A 16,312-nucleotide genomic window follows, 5' to 3' on the forward strand; every position below is an offset into this window, starting at 1 on the left:
GGCTGACTACCTGGCTGACTGCCTGGCTGACTACCTGGCTGACTACCTGGCTGACTACCTAGCTGACTACCTGGCTGACTACCTAGCTGACTACCTGGCTGACTACCTGGCTGACTGCCTGGCTGACTACCTGGCTGACTACCTGGCTGACTACCTAGCTGACTACCTGGCTGACTACCTGGCTGACTACCTAGCTGACTACCTAGCTGACTACCTAGCTGACTACCTGGCTGACTACCTGGCTGACTACCTAGCTGACTACCTGGCTGACTACCTGGCTGACTACCTGGCTGACTACCTGGCTGACTGCCTAGCTGACTACCTGGCTGACTACCTGGCTGACTACCTGGCTGACTACCTAGCTGACTACCTGGCTGACTACCTGGCTGACTACCTGGCTGACTACCTGGCTGACTACCTAGCTGACTGCCTGGCTGACTACCTGGCTGACTACCTAGCTGACTGCCTGGCTGACTACCTGGCTGACTGCCTGGCTGACTGCCTGGCTGACTACCTGGCTGACTACCTAGCTGACTACCTAGCTGACTACCTGGCTGACTACCTAGCTGACTACCTGGCTGACTACCTGGCTGACTACCTGGCTGACTGCCTAGCTGACTACCTGGCTGACTACCTGGCTGACTACCTGGCTGACTACCTGGCTGACTACCTGGCTGACTGCCTAGCTGACTACCTGGCTGACTACCTGGCTGACTACCTGGCTGACTACCTAGCTGACTACCTGGCTGACTACCTGGCTGACTACCTGGCTGACTACCTGGCTGACTACCTAGCTGACTGCCTGGCTGACTACCTGGCTGACTACCTAGCTGACTGCCTGGCTGACTACCTGGCTGACTGCCTGGCTGACTGCCTGGCTGACTACCTGGCTGACTACCTAGCTGACTACCTAGCTGACTACCTGGCTGACTACCTAGCTGACTACCTAGCTGACTACCTGGCTGACTACCTGGCTGACTACCTGGCTGACTACCTGGCTGACTACCTGGCTGACTGCCTGGCTGACTACCTAGCTGACTACCTAGCTGACTACCTGGCTGACTACCTAGCTGACTGCCTGGCTGACTACCTGGCTGACTGCCTGGCTGACTACCTGGCTGACTACCTAGCTGACTGCCTGGCTGACTACCTGGCTGACTACCTGGCTGACTGCCTGGCTGACTACCTGGCTGACTACCTAGCTGACTACCTAGCTGACTACCTGGCTGACTACCTAGCTGACTGCCTGGCTGACTACCTGGCTGACTACCTGGCTGACTACCTGGCTGACTACCTAGCTGACTGCCTGGCTGACTACCTGGCTGACTACCTAGCTGACTACCTGGCTGACTGCCTGGCTGACTGCCTGGCTGACTACCTGGCTGACTACCTGGCTGACTGCCTGGCTGACTGCCTGGCTGACTACCTGGCTGACTACCTGGCTGACTGCCTGGCTGACTACCTGGCTGACTACCTAGCTGACTACCTGGCTGACTACCTAGCTGACTGCCTGGCTGACTACCTGGCTGACTACCTGGCTGACTACCTAGCTGACTACCTGGCTGACTGCCTGGCTGACTGCCTGGCTGACTGCAGATAGAGCCATTGTAACAAGTACACCATCTGATAATTCCGTTCATAGATTCAGGATAAAATCTTTGAGTCAGTCAGAACTATCCAGGGAGAGAGTGAACTGCAGTCGAAGTGACTTTCATATTATGACGAGCAAGATGCAAGACTTCTCACACAGTCCCACAGAGTATCTGCTCATGTGCTTTTGAATTCCCGTCACGCAGTTACACCGTGGTAGATACGGGACACAAAAACAGCAGAGAAGTTGAGCCTTGCACTTCAATGCTCTTAGTTGTTTGGAGGAAATTATTGGAAACTAAATTTTGTTTAGGTTCCCTCTGAAGGCTAGGACCGGCACTGACTGCATGTGTGGGTGTGGATGTGGGTACGCACTGTGGCCCCTCATGATGAATTCCCATTTTTATTTGTGCCCCACCCCCCCACACACCCGCATCAGTTGGCCATTCTATATCAGATGATGTTGATTTTACAGACAAGACACAATGGGCCCCCAGTATTTATTGATGAGTTATTACTGGGGCCAGGAAGTGAGGAGAAAGTCTTTCAAGTATCCAGCGATTGCATAAGCCTTGAATTCCTAGCTGTGACTCATATTCCTGATATACACACATTCCAGAAGGTCTTAGACTTCTTAGAAGCTTAATACTAGAGCCCATTCAGTTCTTCAATGTGTGTGTGTTATTTTGTGTGTGAGACTGAGTGTGTGTGTGAGACTGAGTGTGTGTTTGTGAGACTGAGTGTTTGTGTGAGACTGTGTGTGTGTGTGTGTGTGTGTGTGTGAGACTGAGTGTGTGTGTGTGAGACTGAGTGTGTGTGTGTGAGACTGAGTGTGTGTGAGACTGAGTGTGTGTGTGTGAGACTGAGTGTGTGTGTGTGAGACTGAGTATGTGTGTGTGTGTGTGTGTGTGTGTGTGTGTGTGTGTGTGTGTGTGTGTGTGTGTGTGTGAGACTGAGTGTGTGTGTGTGTGTGTGTGAGACTGAGTGTGTGTGACTGAGTGTGTGTGTGTGTGTGTGTGTGTGAGACTGAGTGTGTGAGACTAAGTGTTTGTGTGTGTGTGTGTCTGTCTGTCTGAGTGTGTCTGTCTGTCTGTCTGTCTGTCTGTCTGTCTGTCTGTCTGTCTGTCTGTCTGTCTGTCTGTCTGTCTGTCTGTCTGTCTGTCTGGTCCTTCTGCCTTGTGTAACGACCCTCTGGCTGTTTTGATGACAGAACCTATATAATGACCGTTTCTCGTAAAAATGGACAAAGTTTTTTTTTTTTATTGTCTATTTGGTATAAATTCAATTCTCTCTGTGTCTCCTCAGCAAGGCAGTGGTAACATACTGTCTTAAATGATCTGTTCTGTTCTCCTCTTTGTCTCCCCAAGCTTTGCAGTAATAGCGTATGGCTGTGCTGAGTGTCCTAAGCTAAGCTGCGGGCGTGAGGGCTGCGACACAGAGTTCTGCTACCACTGTCGGCAGCTGTGGCACCCCGACCAGACGTGTGACCAGGCTCGACGCCAGCGAGCACGCCACACTTCCGGGGGAAATGATGCCTCCACACTATACGTCTTCAACGAGGAGCCTGGAGGAGGTTGGGGAGACACGGGGACACAGATAGCCATACTGTATATTTACATGTACTAAGTCCTATACATACAGTACATGGCCAAATGTACGTGGACACCCGCTCGTCAAACATCTCATTCCATGGGCATTAATATGGAGTTGGTCCCCCCCTTTGCTGCTATAACAGCCTCCACTCTTCTGGGAAGGCTTTCCTCTAGATGTTGGGACATTGCTGCGGGTATTTGCTTCCGTTCAGCCGCAAGAGCATAAGTGAGATCAGGCACTGATTTTGGGCGATTAAGCCTGGCTCGCAGTCCGCGTTCCAATTCTTCCCAAAGGTGTTCGATGGGGTTGAGGTCAGGGCTCTGTGCAGGCCAGTCAAGTTCTTCCACAGTGATCTCGACAAACCATTTCTGTATGGACCTCACTTTGTACACAGGGGCATTGTCATGCTGAAACAGGAATGGGCCTTCCCCAAACTGTTGCCACAAAGTTGGAAGCACAAAGAGAGGGTCCAGTGTTAATCTGCTATATTGTAATTACTTCGCTACTATGGCCTATTTATTGCCTTACCTCCTCACGCCATTTGCACACACTATAAATATACTTTCTTTTTTTTTCTATTGTGTTATTGACTGTACCCTTGTTTATTCCATGTGTAACTCTGTGTTGTTGTTTCTGTCGCACTGCTTTGCTTTATCTTGGCCAGGTCGCAGTTGTAAATGAGAACTTGTTCTCAACTGGCTTACCTGGTTAAATAAAGGTGAAGAAAAAAAAAATTTCATTGTATGCTGTAGCGTTAAGATTTCCCTTCAGTGGGACTAAGGGGCCTAGCCTCCTCCACCAAACTTTACCGAAATATATATATTTTTTTATTTCACCTTTATTTAACGAGGTAGGCCAGTTGAGAACAAGTTCTCATTTACAACTGCGACCTGGTCAAGATAAAGCAAAGCAGTGCGACAAAAACAACAACACAGAGTTACACATAAACAAACGTACAGTCAATAACACAAAAGAAAAGAAAAATAGAAAAATCAGTGTGTGCAAATGTAGAAGAGTAGGGAGGTAGGCAATAAATAGACCCTAGAGGTGAAAATAATTACAATTTAGCATTAATACTGGAGTGATAGATGTGCAGATGATGATGTGCAAGTAGAGATACTGGGGTGCAAAAGAGCAAAGAGGGTAAGTAATAATATGGGGATGAGGTAGTTGGGTGTGCTATTTACAGATGGGCTGTGTTGTTAAGGGTGTGTACTGGAGGCGATGTCAGGTGCAGGAGAGCAGAGTGTAGTGAGCAGGCACACTTTTTATTCCGGTCCAACGAAAGCGCAAAAGTACATACATGTGCCCAAACACGGAACAATAGACAAAAGTATGACGCGTAACAATACCCACATAACATAAATACAATTTCACACAAAGACATGGATGGGGAACAGAGGAATAAATACATGTAGTGTGATTAGGGAATGAAAACCAGGTGTGCAGGAAACAAGACAAAACAAATGGAAATATGAAAAATGGAGCGGTGATGGCTAGAAAGCCGGTGACGGAGATATGAGTCTCCAGCATCAGAGATTTTTGCAATTCGTTCCAGTCATTGGCAGTGGAGAACTGGAAGGAAAGGCGGCCAAAGTAAGTGTTGGCTTTGGGGATGACCAGTGCAATATACCTGCTGGAGCGCGTGCTACGGGTGGGTGTTGCTATGGTGACCAGTGAGCTGAGATAAGGCGGGGCTTTACTTATAGATGACCTGGAGCCAGTTGGTTTGGCGACGGATATGTAGCGAGGGCCAGCCAACGAGAGCATACAGGTCGCAGTGGTGGGTAGTGTATGGGGCTTTGGTGATAAAACGGATGGCACTGTGATAGACTACATCCAGTTTGCTGAGTAGAGGGTTGGGGCTATTTTGTAAATGACATCGCCGAAGTCAAGGATCGGTAGGATAGTCAGTGTTACGAGGGTATGTTTGGCGGCATGAGTGAAGGAGGCTTTCTTGCGAAATAGGAAGCCGATTCTAGATTTAATTTTGGATTGGAGATGCTTAATGTGAGTCTGGAAGGAGAGTTTACAGTCTAACCAGACACCTAGGTATTTGTAGTTGTCCACATATTCTAGGTCAGAACCATCCAGAGTAGTGCTAGTCGGGCGGGAGGGTGCGGGCAGCAATCGGTTGAAGAGCATGCACTTGTTTTACTAGCATTTAAAAGCAGTTGGAGGCTACGGAAGGAGAGTTGTATGGCGTTGAAGCTGGTTTGGAGGTTTGTTAGCACAGTGTCAAAAGAAGGGCCAGATGTATACAGAATGGTGTCGTCTGCGTAGAGGTGGATCAGGGAATCACCAGCAGCAAGAGTGACATCATTGATGTATACAGAGAAAAGAGTTGGCCCAAGAATTGAACCCTGTGGCACTCCCATAGAGACTGCCAGAGGTTCGGACAACAGGCCCTACGATTTGACACACTGAACTCTATCTGAGAAGTAGTTGGTGAACCAGGCGAGGCAGTCATTCGAGAAGCCAAGGCTATTGAGTCTGCTGATAAGAATGCGGTGATTGACAGAGTCGAAAGCCTTGGCCAGGTCGATGAAGACGGCTGCACAGTACTGTCTTTTATTGATGGCGGTTATGATATCGTTTAGGACCTTGAGCGTGGCTGAGATGTACCCACGACCAGCTCGGAAACCAGATTTCATAGTGGAAGAGGTACGGTGGGATTCTAAATGGTCGATGATCTGTTCATTAACTTGGCTTTCGAAGACTTGAGAAAGGCAGGGCAGGATGGATATAGGTCTATAACAGTCTAGAGTGTCTCCCCCTTTGAAGAGGGGGATGACCGCAGCAGCTTCCCAATCTTTGGGGATCTCAGACGATATGAAAGAGAGGTTGAATAGGCTCGTAATAGGGGTTGCAACAATTTCGGCTATTATTTTAGAAAGAGAGGGTCCAGATTGTCTAGCCCAGCATTGGGGCATGTAGCGTTCTCCTGGCATCCGCCAAACCCAGATTCGTCCGTTGGACTGCCAAATGGGGAAGAGTGATTCAAAACTCCAGAGAATGCTTTTCCACTGCTCCAGAGTCCAATGGCATCGAGCATTACACCACTCCTGCCGACGCTTGGCATTGCGCATGGTGATCTTAGGCTTGTTTGCGGCTGCTTGGCTATGGAAACCCATTTCATGAAGCTCCTGACGAACAGTTCTTGTGCTGACGTTGCTTCCAGAGGCAGTTTGGAACTCGGTAGTGAGTGTTGCAACCCTGGACAGATGATTTTTGCACATTACTCGCTTCAGCACTCGGCGGTCCCGTTCTATGAGCATGTGTGGCTTACCACTTTGCGGCTGAGCCGTTGTTTCTCCTAGACCTTTCACTTCACAATAACAGCACTTACAGTTGACCCGGGCAGCTCTTGCAGGGCAGCAATTTGCCGAACTGACTTGTTGGAAAGGTGGCATCCTATGGCAGTGCCACATTGAAAGTCACTGAGCTCTTCAGTTAGGCCATTCTACTGTCAATGTTTGTCTATGGAGATTGCATGGCTGTGTTTTATACACCTTTCAGCAATGGTTTTGGCTGAAATATCCGAATCCAATAATATGAAGGGTGTCCACATACCTTTGTATATATAGTGTAGTACATACAGCTCACATACTACTCATGATACAGTACATTGTACAGAGAAGGTAGTCTGGCAGGGATACACCCATAATGTTCTGACTGTTCAGACTGTTCCTACTGTTCAGACTGTTCAGGCACTTCCTGCTGTTCCTACTGTTCCTGCTGTTCAGGCTGTTCAGGCTATTCCTACTGTTCAGACTGTTCCTACTGTTCAGACTGTTCCTACTGTTCAGACACTTACTACTGTTCCTGCTGTTCAGGCTATTCCTACTGTTCAGACTGTTCCTACTGTTCAGACTGTTCCTACTGTTCAGACACTTACTACTGTTCAGACTCTTCCTGCTGTTCAGGCTGTTCAGACTCTTCCTACTCTTCCCATTTTTAATACTCATCAGACTGTCCCGACTGTCCAGACTGTTCTTATTTTTAATACACTTCAGACTGTTCCTACTGTTCCTATTTTTAATACACTTCAGACTGTTCCTACTGTTCCTATTTTTAATACACTTCAGACTGTTCCTACTGTTCCTATTTTTAATACACTTCAGACTGTTCCTACTGTTCCTATTTTTAATACATTTCATACTGTTCCTACTGTTCCTGCTGTTCCTACTGTTCCTGCTGTTCAGACTGTTCCTACTGTTCCTATTTTTAATACACTTCAGACTGTTCCTACTGTTCCTATTTTTAATACATTTCCTACTGTTCCTACTGTTCAGACTGTTCCTACTGTTCCTACTGTTCAGACTGTTCAGACTGTTCCTACTGTTCAGACTGTTCAGACTGTTCAGACTGTTCCTACTGTTCCTACTGTTCAGACTGTTCCTACTGTTCAGACTGTTCAGACTGTTCAGACTGTTCATACTGTTCCTACTGTTCAGACTGTTCAGACTGTTCAGACTGTTCCTACTGTTCCTACTGTTCAGACTGTTCCTACTGTTCAGACTGTTCAGACTGTTCATACTGTTCAGACTGTTCAGACTGTTCAGACTGTTCCTACTGTTCAGACTGTTCCTACTGTTCAGACTGTTCAGATTGTTCAGACTGTTCATACTGTTCAGACTGTTCAGATTGTTCAGACTGTTCCTGCTATTCCAACTGTTCCTGCTGTTCAGACTGTTCCTGCTGTTCCTACAGTTCCCACCCTGCCTGCTGTTCAGACTGTTCAGACTGTTCAGACTGTTCAGACTGTTCAGATTTTTCAGACTGTTCCCACTGTTCATATTGTTAATACAGTATAGGCTGTTCAGACTGTTTCTACTGTTCAGACTGTTCAGACATACAGTATGTAGTCAGTCATAGTACCTTACAAACACATGGTAGTCAGACATCCTGTATGTAGCTAGTCATAGTACATGCATAGTCTTCTTCTTCTTTACATACTGCCGTAGTAGTCAAGTCCTTCCATGTCTCTCTGTCTCACACCTGTGTGTCTCCTTCCAGAGTCAGAGGAGATCAAGGCGTGTCCTCGTTGTGGGGCCTACATCATGAAGACCAACGATGGCAGCTGTAACCGGATGAATTGTACCGTGTGCGCCTGTCAGTTCTGCTGGCTGTGTATGCAGGAGATCACCGACGTGCACTACCTCAGGTAGCTATAGCCACTGTTACTAACGGTTACCACTACCTCATGTAGCTAGTCACTGTTACTAACGGTTACCACTACCTCATGTAGCTAGTCATTGTTACTAACGGTTACCACTACCTCATGTAGCTAGTCATTGTTACTAACGGTTACCACTACCTCATGTAGCTAGTCATTGTTACTAACGGTTACCACTACCTCATGTAGCTAGCCACTGTTACTAACGGTTACCACTACCTCATGTAGCTATAGCCACTGTTACTAACGGTTACCACTACCTCATGTAGCTAGTCATTGTTACTAACGGTTACCACTACCTCATGTAGCTAGCCACTGTTACTAACGCTTACCACTACCTCAGGTAGCTATAGACACTGTTACTAACGGTTACCACTACCTCATGTAGCTATAGCCACTGTTACTAACGGTTATCACTACTTCAGGTAGCTATAGACACTGTTACTAACGGTTACCACTACCTCATGTAGCTAGCCACTGTTACTAACGGTTACCACTACCTCATGTAGCTATAGCCACTGTTACTAACGGTTATCACTACCTCATGTAGCTATAGCCACTGTTACTAACGGTTATCACTACCTCAGGTTGCTATAGACACTGTTACTAACGGTTACCACTACGTCAGGTAGCTATAGACACTGTTACTAACGGTTGCCACTAGGGCTGTGGCAGTCATTTAATTTTGTCAGCCGGTTATTGTCATGCAAAAGACTGATGGTCTCAATGGTGTATTCCGCTAATGGAACATTTGTGCTTATAGCCTACTACCACGTGCGCATTGCCACCTCTTACAATGTGAAGAAATAGCCTAACAGTTTATCAACATTTTAAGCTAAACGTTCTGATTTGTTGCGTGAGCCACGTTGCATAATTCTTTTTTTTTTTTTTATGCTAGTGGTAGTATTAATTTGGGATCTATCGCATCCCACAACTGTCCCAGACTATGTTTGTAATATTTATTTCTCCCACAGAATGGAATAGGTCGACTTCTGTACTATGGGGGATAGTAGATTCACATAGGCTAGGGCTTTTGCTTTTCGTTAGGCCTACTCATCTTGTTGGCTGACGAAAGTAAATGTGGACAGTTCTTCCAATATCTTCAATATGCACATCGGAATTGGATAAGAACGCGCGGAGTGGCGTCCCTGATGTGTCTGTCTTCACTTGTAGCCTGTGAGAAAGACCCGATCACGTGACGGAGAGACGCTTCACATTGCGCAGCACACTCAGGGAGAAGGGCACAGCACCCCGGGACGCAAAAGGGCATGGATTTTTTTAGGGTACGTTACGGCCATAATGGGGATGCCGCCGTGAAATTCGAGGCATTATTAAGTGCATGTCAAATTGTGAATGAGAGACTGATGAAGTGTGTACAGCCTGTGCAAAAAAACAAAGCAGGCCTCATGCCTCATGCCTTTTCAACTTTTTTTAAAATCATCATTAGAGTCGCATCCTGCAGCCTTACAATGTATTAAAAATGAAAACATATTTACCAACGTTTGTAGAACAACTAAAGTTACATTAATAACTCTAAATTAAGCATATAGGAGTACCTACAGTTGAAGTCGGAAGTTTGCATACACCTTAGCCAAATACATTTAAACTCAGTTTTTCACAATTCACAACATTTAATCCTAGTAAAAATTCACTGTCTTAGGTCAGTTAGGATCACCACTTTATTTTAAGAATGTGAAATGTCAGAATAATAGTAGAGAGTGATTGATTTATTTCAGCTTTTATTTCTTTCATCACATTCTCAGTGGGTCAGAAGTTTACATGCACTCAATTAGTATTTGGTAGCATTGCCTTTAAATTGTTTAACTTGGGTCAAATGTTTTGGGTAGCCTTCCACAAGCTTTCCACAATAAGTTGGGTGAATTTTGGCCCATTTCTCCTGACAGAGCTGGTGTAACTGAGTCAGGTTTGTAGGCCTGCTTGCTCGCACACGCTTTTTCAGTTCTGCCCACAAATGTTCTATGGAATTGAGGTCAGGGCTTTGTGATGGCCACTCGAATACCTTGACCTTGTTGTCCTTATGCCATTTTGTCACAACTATGGAAGTATGCTTGGGGTCATTGTCCATTTGGAAGATCCATTTGTGGCCAAGCTTTAACTTCCTGACTAATGTCTTGAGATGTTGCTTCAATATATCCACATCATTTTCTTTCCTCATGATGCCATCTATTTTGTGAAGTGCACCAGTCCCTCCTGCAGCAAAGCACCCCAACATGATGCTGCCACCCCCGTGCTTCACGGTTGGGATGGTGTTCTTCAGCTTGCAAGCATCCCCCTTTTTCCTCCAAACATAACGATGGTCATTATGGCCAAATAGTAATATTTTTGTTTCATCAGACCAGAGGACATTTCTCCAAAAAGTACGATCTTTGTCCCCATGTGCAGTTGCAAACCGTAGTCTGGCTTTTTTTATGGCGTTTTTGGAGTAGTGGCTTCTTCCTTGCTGAGCGGCCTTTCAGGTTATGTCAATATAGGACTCGGTTTACTGTGGATATAGATACTTTTGTACCTGTTTCCTCCAGCATCTTCACGAGGTCCTTTGCTGTTGTTCTGGGATTGATTTGCACTTTTCGCACCAAAGTACGTTCATCTGTAGGAGACAGAACGCGTCTCCTTCCTGAGCGGTATGGTGGCTGCGTGGTCCCATGGTGTTTATACTTGCGTACTATTGTTTGTACAGATGAAAGTGGTACCTTCAGGCCTTTGGAAATTGCTCCCAAGGATGAACCAGACTTGTGGATGTCTACAATTTTTTTCTGAGGTCTTGGCTGATTTCTTTTGATTTTCCCATGTCAAGCAAAGAGGCACTGAGTTTGAAGGTAGGCCTTGAAATACATCCACAGGTACACCTCCAATTGACTCAAATCATTTCAATTAGCCTATCAGAAGCTTCTAAAGCTATGACATCATTTCTGGAATTTTCCAAGCTGTTTAAAGGCACAGTGAACTTAGTGTATGTAAACTTCTGACCCACTGGAATTGTGATACAGTGAATTATAAGTGAAATAATCTGTCTGTAAACAATTGTTGGAAAAACGACTTGTGTCTTGCACAAAGTAAATGTCCTAACCGACTTGCCAGAACTATAGTTTGTTAACAAGAAATGTGTGTAGTGTTTGAAAAACAAGTTTTAATGACTCCAACCTAAGTGTATTTAAACTTCTGACTTCAACTGTATTTCTTTATTAATCGCTCAACACAGAATAGCCGCATGGGAGCCCTCCCTCAAATCGTTTGGAGAAAATATTTAGATTTTATTCAGCTTTGTTAAAACATTTTATTCATACTATAAAATAATATGAAATAATGCCACGGAATTGTAAGCAAATCCTGTCCGTTAAATGAACTAATGTAGCCCACAGCCATTTGGCATAGCCACATCAGGACCTAACAAAGGACAACTCAGAGGATGCTATTCTGTTCTTCTGAAATACACTACATTTTCTTCATATCGCGCTTCTTTAGACCTGTCTAAAATAAATAACGGATTTATTGTGAAGACTTATTAGACTTTTAAAAATAGCTTGTAGACTTTGTGTGGAAGCCAGGAGTTACTAAATGTGTTTATGTTAATTAAAGGTCAATTATCATGAGACGGACAGTTATTTGCTTGACAATCACCGGCTGACAAAATTTCGTGACCTCCACAGCCCTAGTCATGACTCATGACTGCTGGTGTGGCGGTAATACGGTCACCGCAAAAGCCCTAGTTACCACTACCTCAGGTAGCTATAGACACTGTTACTAACGGTTACCACTACCTCAGGTAGCTATAGACACTGTTACTAACGGTTACCACTACCTCAGGTAGCTATAGACACTCTTACTAACGGTTACCACTACCTCAGGTAGCTATAGACACTGTTACTAACAGTTACCACTACCTCAGGTAGCTATAGACACTGTTACTAACGGTTACCACTACCTCAGGTAGCTATAGACACTGTTACTAACGGTTACCACTACCTCAGGTAGCTATAGACACTGTTACTAATGGTTACCAGCTGTTGTATATAGATTCCCTTTGACTATGGACCCTATTCTATCACATGGGACACAGGCAGATACACAGGACAGACAGCGGACACAGATACATAAAGAGAAATGTAACCAAAGAGACAGACCAACAGTCTCTACTTGAAGGTACTGTCATGTCAATTTAGGTCAGACTGACAAAGCTTATGGGATTTTAAAGACGCATAGATTCCAGCCATCAGATAAAACGTGGCATTTATATACCACCCATGTCTTCCTCACATGAGTTCTAAGTTACGGTAGTAGAGGTTAGTGGTCCAGAGAGGAGCAAGCCACACATCCCTATAGCTAGTATCTGTGTGCATTCCAAATGGAACCCTATTCCCTATATAGTGCACTACTTCTCTATTGGCTCTGGTCAAAAGTAGTGCACTATATAGGGAACAGGGTAACATTTGGATGGACACATATACTAGCTATAGGGATGTGTGGTTTGCTCCTATGTCTCCGTTTCTAACTGTTTTAACGACATGGGAGTGGAGTGGTTGCAGCCATTGATTTTTCCAGTCTTGGACGAGCGCCAGTGCAGACTTTTCATCCATTAATCACCCAAATCTGCTTCCAGTGTGTATCCCAAATGCCCCCCTATTCCCTACACAGTTAATGGCCCCCTATTCCCTACACAGACAAATGGCCCCCTATTCCCTACACAGTCAAATGGACCCTTATTCCCTACACAGTCAAATGGCCCCCTAGTGTCCCCCAGTGTCCGGTGGAAAGCAGACTGAACCAGGTTTTCCTCTAGGATTGTTCCTGTGTTTAGCTCCATTACGTTTCTTTTTTTATCATGAAAACTCCCCAGTTCTTAATGATGACAAGCATACCCATAACATGATGCAGCCACCACTATGCATGAAAATATGGGGAGTGGTACTCAGTAATGTGTTGTGTTGGATTTGCCCCAAACATAAGGTTTTGTGTTCAGGACATAAAGTGAATTTCTTTTGCCACATTTTTGGAAGTTTTACTTTAGTGCTTTATTGCAAACAGGAGGCATGTTTTGGAGTATTTTTATTCTGTACAGGCTTCCTTCTTTTCACTCTTGTCATTTAGGTTAGTTTTGTTGAGGAACTACAATGTTGTTGATCCATCCTCAGTTTTCTCCTATCATAGCCATTAAACTCTGTAACTGTTTTTAAAGTCACCAAATGGGCTCATGATGAAATTCCTGAGCGGTTTCCTTCCTCTCCGGCAACTGAATTAGGAAGGACGCCTGTATCTTTGTAGTGACTGGGTGTATTGATACACAATCCAATGTAATTAATAATTTTACCATGCTCAAAGGGATATTCAATGTGTGCTTTTATTTATTTTTACCCATCTACCAATAGGTGCCCTTCTTTGCGAGGCATAGGAAAACCTACCTGGTCTTTGTGGTTGAATCGTTGTTTGTAATTAACTGCTCAACTGAGGGAACCTTACAGATAATTATATGTGAGGGGTACAGAGATGAGGTAGTCATTCAAACATCAAGTTAAACACTATTATTGCACACAGTGATTCCACCCAACTTATTATGTCACTTGTTAAGACATCAAAACCTGTGTTAGAGCGAGCCTAAAAAAAGCTCAGGATTACTCCTGAGCTTTTTTTAGGCTCGCTCTAACACAGGTTTTGAATACTTAGACTCAAGACATTTCAGCTTTCCATTTTTGTATTAATTTGTCAAATTTTGGAAAACTATAATTCCACTTTGACATTATGGGGTATTGTGTGTAGGCCGGTGACACAACATCTCAATGTCATCCTTTTTAAATTCAGGCTGTAACAACAACAAAATGAGGGAAAAGGTTGAGGGATGTGAATACTTTCTGAAGGTATTGTATATGGAACAAACTCTCATGAATGCGTTGCAGTCCCTCAGGCTGTATATTCTAGTCCGTCCTCTAAACTCTTCTTCCTGTCTCTCTTCCTCTTCCTCCAGTCCCTCAGGTTGTACGTTTTGGGGGAAGAAGCCGTGGTCTCAGACCCGGAAGGTGCTGTGGCAGGTGGGCATGCTGCTCGGCGCCCCGGTAATCATCTCTCTCATCGCTGGCATCGCCATCCCCGTCATCATAGTGGGCATTCCCATTTACATGGGCCGCAAGGTACGAGGACATGTTGACCCCTAACCTTAACCCATCTACATGGGCCGAAAGATAGGAGGACATATTGACCCTTAACCCTAGCCCCTAACCCAGCTACATGTGCTGAAATATAGGACCTTGTCTTATGTAGAAAGAAAAATAATGTCCACTCACTGTAAAGTCTAATTTCTGCTCGTTTTCTGCTCTCAAGTGATATTTTAATAAAGCTATCGGTGACACAAATACAACAATTCAACCATTTATTCTGAATTGAAATTGTAAAAAAAAATACTAATGGTACTATATATGATCATGTCGACCATTTTGACATCATGAGTTCTTCTTCCCCAGGTCCACGGTCGCTGTAAGAAGAACAATATCTCAGGTAGTAAACATTACCTAACGGTGGCCAGCGGCGTTATGATGTCCGTGTTCGTGTCGCCTGTCATAGCTGCTGTCACTGTGGGTAAGGACAGAGACAAACAACGAGAACACAAACAACGAGAACACAAACAACGAGAACACCACTAAACCCTAAGAGTTAGGCCAGAATTTACAGGTCGACTTGCACTTTCTGATTTGGCCTTGTTTTTCATGAATACTCATTAAGAAATTCTAGCGGACATGACTGGAGGCAAACGACAGTTGTCTTGGGGTTGTGGTTTTGAAGTGGGTGTTTCATGGCTGTATCTTTGCCATTCAATCACAACAAACAGTCCCAGTAGTGTGTACAGCAAGGTCATTTAAGCTAGCTGTGGTATGGAGAGAACAAAGTTCTCCTGACTGACTTGCCATCTCAAGATTGTCAGCTAATTCAGTACTATGTTGGCTTAACCTTGTGCTGACCTTGTGTTTAGCCAAGCTCACAACAGCTAGCTAGCATAGCTTGGTGATAGCTGCAGCTGGCTAGCCTATCAAATCAAAATCAAATCAAATTTTATTGGTCACATACACATGGTTTGCAGATGTTATTGCGAGTGTAGCAAAATGCTTGTGCTTCTAGTTCCGCCAGTGCAGCAATACCTTTCAAGTAATCTAACAATTCCACAGCAACTAACAAACCTAAGTAAAGGAATGGAATAAGAAAATATACATATAAATATATGGATGAGCAATGACCGAGCGGCATAGGCAAGATGCAATAGATGGTATAAAATACAGTATATACACATGAGATGAGTAATGCAAGATATGTAAACATTATTAAAGTGACTAGTGATCAATTTATTAAAGTGGCCAATGAGTTCAAGATATCTAGCTGACAGCAGCTAGCTAGTAGCATGGTGATAGCTGCAGCTGGCTATCCTATCTAGCTGACAGCTAGCTAGCTAGCGTAGCTTGGTGATAGCTGCAGCTGGCTATCCTATCTAGCTGACAGCTAGCTAGCTAGCGTAGCTTGGTGTTAGCTGCAGCTGGCTATCCTATCTAGCTGACAGCTAGCTAGCTAGTAGCATGGTGATAGCTGCAGCTGGCTATCTAGCTGCAGCTAGATAGCAATAAATCAAGAGCCAGTGTCTGGACTGTGTTTCACAAGACACTCGTTCTACAACGCTTTGCTACGAAAGTAGCTTGCAACTTAGTTTCAACGTTTCATCAGGTCGTGTACTATATTCAGAGGCGGCAGGTCGCCTAGTGGTTAGAGCGTTGGACTAGTAACCGGAAGGTTGCAAGTTCAAATCCCCGAGCTGACAAGGTAAAAATGTGTCATTCTACCCGTGAACAAGGCATTTAACCCACTGTTCCTAGGCCGTCATTGAAAATAAGAATTTGCCTAGTTAAACAAAATAACAATTTAAAATAAAAATATTTGCAGTTAAAGTCAGAGTCTATC

At 44.7% G+C, this 16,312-nt stretch overlaps 1 protein-coding gene across 3 annotated transcripts in view; it reads left to right on the forward strand.

Moving 5' to 3' along the window:
• LOC106608328 (E3 ubiquitin-protein ligase RNF19A) overlaps positions 1-16,312 on the forward strand; it is a 79,493-nt gene that overhangs the window by 48,872 nt on the left and 14,309 nt on the right. For all 3 annotated transcript variants that reach the window (XM_014206215.3, XM_082977093.1, XM_014206213.3), the window contains 4 exons: positions 2,958-3,163; positions 8,203-8,350; positions 14,340-14,502; positions 14,833-14,947. In XM_014206215.3, coding sequence (XP_014061690.1) covers positions 2,958-3,163; positions 8,203-8,350; positions 14,340-14,502; positions 14,833-14,947 — 632 coding nt within the window. The remainder of the gene's footprint in view (positions 1-2,957; positions 3,164-8,202; positions 8,351-14,339; positions 14,503-14,832; positions 14,948-16,312) is intronic.

The sequence above is a fragment of the Salmo salar genome, chromosome 06 (assembly GCF_965601325.2).
Source record: "Salmo salar chromosome 06, fSalSal1, whole genome shotgun sequence".
NCBI classification, from domain to species: domain Eukaryota; kingdom Metazoa; phylum Chordata; class Actinopteri; order Salmoniformes; family Salmonidae; genus Salmo; species Salmo salar.